The sequence below is a fragment of the Cynara cardunculus genome (genome assembly GCF_001531365.2).
Source record: "Cynara cardunculus var. scolymus isolate 2C chromosome LG 16, CcrdV1, whole genome shotgun sequence".
NCBI classification, from domain to species: Eukaryota; Viridiplantae; Streptophyta; class Magnoliopsida; order Asterales; family Asteraceae; genus Cynara; species Cynara cardunculus.
The window spans coordinates 257,280-260,698 of NC_037543.1; the positions used below are offsets into that span (position 1 = coordinate 257,280).

At 29.0% G+C, this 3,419-nt stretch overlaps 1 protein-coding gene across 1 annotated transcript in view; it reads left to right on the forward strand.

Annotated features, from left to right (window-relative positions):
• The first annotated feature begins 2,915 nt into the window (after positions 1 to 2,915).
• The window catches only part of LOC112529713, a 13,756-nt gene continuing 13,252 nt past the window's right edge, over positions 2,916 to 3,419 (forward strand). The window contains exon 1 of the mRNA XM_025141082.1: positions 2,916 to 3,410. Within this exon, the coding sequence (XP_024996850.1) occupies positions 2,944 to 3,410 (467 nt within the window). The 5' untranslated portion in view covers positions 2,916 to 2,943. The remainder of the gene's footprint in view (positions 3,411 to 3,419) is intronic.

Below are 3,419 nucleotides of genomic sequence, written 5' to 3' on the forward strand. Positions count from 1 at the left end.
AAAAAAAAACTATGAAGATTATCAATAGTAAAATAGAAGAAAAACCAAAGAGAAAGAAAATAAATTTAAAAATATAAAAAATAGAGATATAATTTGAGAAGATGTGAGAGATGAAGATAAATAAATAGTTGTTGTGTATAAATAGTTATTGTTGATGAAACTTAAATTCGAAAAATGTTTATTATATCCTGTGATTATAAAATATCAAAATTTTATTTGCATTTATATGATCAAATCGTAAACACAATTTATATGAGTAAACACAATCATATCTTATGATAAACAACACATCCAACAATATTGAAAAAGAAATATGTAATAACAAATTATATTTTTTTAATGAATATAATATCTACATACCTTTTAAAATCTTTGAATTCTTTTTCAACTTTCACCTTCTTCATCCCTCACTAAAGGATTTTATATGATTTTATTTTGTTTATTATTGAAACTTTAAAAAACAAATTTCATTAAGAAATAAAAGAAAGTAAATAGAAGAGCAAATCAAGAGTTGGAGGTTAAACTTGGGTATACAAAATTACAAAAATAACCCGTGTTAATTATGAGCTATACATTTTTCATTCAGGGGCAAAAAAGTGTTTAACATATTCAACATTTAAAAAATCAAAAAAATAAAAAAAAAGATAGAAAGGGTTATAAGCATTAGAAGGTGTCACCTCATTACCTTTGATTTCTTCTTTAATATATATATATATATATATATATATATATATATTTGCTCCTAACTTTTTGACTTTGATAGTTGACACTTGTTTATTTGTACAAATTTATTATATTTTTTGTTTAAATCTTGGTTTTTTTACATATCTTTTGCCATTTTAATCTTAGCGGCCGTTTATCAAACAATATCGTATACAACAATTTACCCGATAAGATATTACCGTGTAAGACCCTTGGTTCTTGTCTCGCTTTTAGCGGATAAAATTATTGGTCCTTACCATATTCATCTTATAAGGTACTGTAACTTCGCATTCACATACTTGAGTAAGCGTTTGGTAGACGACCCTTAAGTAATAGTACAAAATATATAATTACGTATAATATTACATATGATATAGATATCTGTCACCATAAATTACGTTTTGAAAAATATTATATTTTTATCGTAATTTTTAAGACTTGAGGTTTGATCTTACCATCATACAAATATATAAAAAAGAAAAAAGAAGTGACATAAAAAATTATTTACTACAAATTGACTTATTTATAAGCTCGGGATAAGTTTTCTAAAGCACCTTTTTTGGGAGTTGCCATAGAAAATGTTGATGACTCATTCCCATAGTCCAACTAACAATACAAGTCGGCTCGGCTCGGCTCATTCCCAACCAATAAATACATCATGTGCCATTTTATCAAAGATAAATTAGTCATTTTGTATTTTTATTTAAAATTAAATACTTATATATAAAATAATATTTGATAAAAATAATTGTAATTACTTCAATAAGAGAAGAGCATATGTGAACAAAATGATACTATTTTTCATCATTTATGTGTAAATAATCGTGTGAAAATAAGAGTTAAGGTAAAAAATGTAAGAATAGATATAAACTCATAATAAAATTATTTCAAATAAGGCTTTGAATTAAAACTTACCTTGTAAAACACAAGTAGATGAAGACTTTAATTCAACAACAAATTATCAAATAAAATCATATAAGGAGTTTCTTTTTTTTTTTCTTATCCCAAAAACAATCAAAGGAAATAAAAAGAAAACATATATATTTTTATTTACATGAGTGAAATTTTAAAACAAATTTTCCAAAACAAACCCTTCAACGTTTAAACTATTTTAAAAATTCACTCCAAACTTTTATTTTCATTAACCTGATTATCAGAGCTGGTTTGCGCTCTTTGAACCTTTAAAACTTAGCAAATTGAAACATTTGGTAGTTGAAGGAGGAGAAATCAATCGAGACCTTGTTAATAACGGTTTTCTAGTAATAACTTCTGACATATCGTAGAGACAAAAATATAATTCATTCGAAGAAGAAGAGGGGATATAAAAAATTATTTGGAAGTTAAAAGCTACTCATAAAAGCTACGAGCACCTTCTAGGAAGTTGCTACAAACCCTTCAAAATGTTGAGACTAATAATCTACTTGTTATTCCCATAGTCTGGCCATGCTAATATAAGTCAAATATAATTTTTAAAATGTATAATTATATATTTTTAAATAATTAAATGACATTTTTACTTTTAATAATAAATAAATAAACTTTATTCATCTCATAATTAAGTGTAGATTGGAAATATGAAAATTTATTTTTAAAAGTGGATACTTATTTTAAGACAAACTGAAATAGAAATGTAAACACTGAATTTAAAATGAATGGAGTATATGTTTAACATGAAAAATGCTTCTTTTTTATAGTCCATATTTTTTTCGTTGTAAGATTGTTTTAACCATCCTTTGGACATTGTTGTGTGTAACGTTGATGACGATCGAGAATTTGACATTGATATTACTAAGAGACGTTCAAAAACATGGTTGATATTCACAGACTTAGCATCGAACTTCTTATTTCCAACCATATCATTTGAATTCAATCCAATCTAATCCAACCAGATACTTTTCGATTTCTTAGATTTAATATTATTTTGTTGTCAAGCATTTTTTTTTTGCGGGAAATGAAAACAAAAGCATAGGTAAGGTAAATAAGAAAAGTGTAGTATCGTTAACGGAAAAAAGAAAACGAAGGAAAATAATGAATTATTGGTATATTCGTATGTGATACTTTCTTTTCGATTCACACGAACAAAATAATTATTCTGTCAAACCCCTTATTTTTTATTTACATTTTTCTTTCCTGTTCTGTGACTATATAAGCAGATTCTGAGATGGTTTTTGTGAGCAAGAAGAAAATCTCACCGTCGAGGAGCAAGGAGGAGGAGGAAGAGGCGGTGTTGAGAAAGGTGCGATGAAGAGGAAGAGGAAGAGACCGTTAAGAGGTGTTGAGAAAGGTGCGATGACTTCATCTACGAATGATACTGTTCCGGTGGTGGTCGAGAGCTCTATCACCATTGATGCGCCAACCAACCATAGTCCATCCGTCGCTATAACCTTTCCTTCCCGATCTATCGGCTTATTATCCCTTATATTTGGTCCAGTACAACGGTCAATGGCTTCTCTTCATAACCTGTGGACCAACTATTACCCGCCGGGAGCATTTGGGGAAGAAAGTGCACTCATGCCCGGATCCGATCTTAACTTCATAATTATCGGCTTACTTGCTTTTCTAGGAATCAAGGCGCAAGGAAATACTGGATTTCCTTTCCAAACGAACCCTAGGACCACGATGGTCTCCGTCAGCAGTCTCATAACGTTTGCCGTAGCTTCCTCAGCCAAACACGTCTTTTCTGTTGGACGTCCTGCTCTCACTTCCATTTATACTGT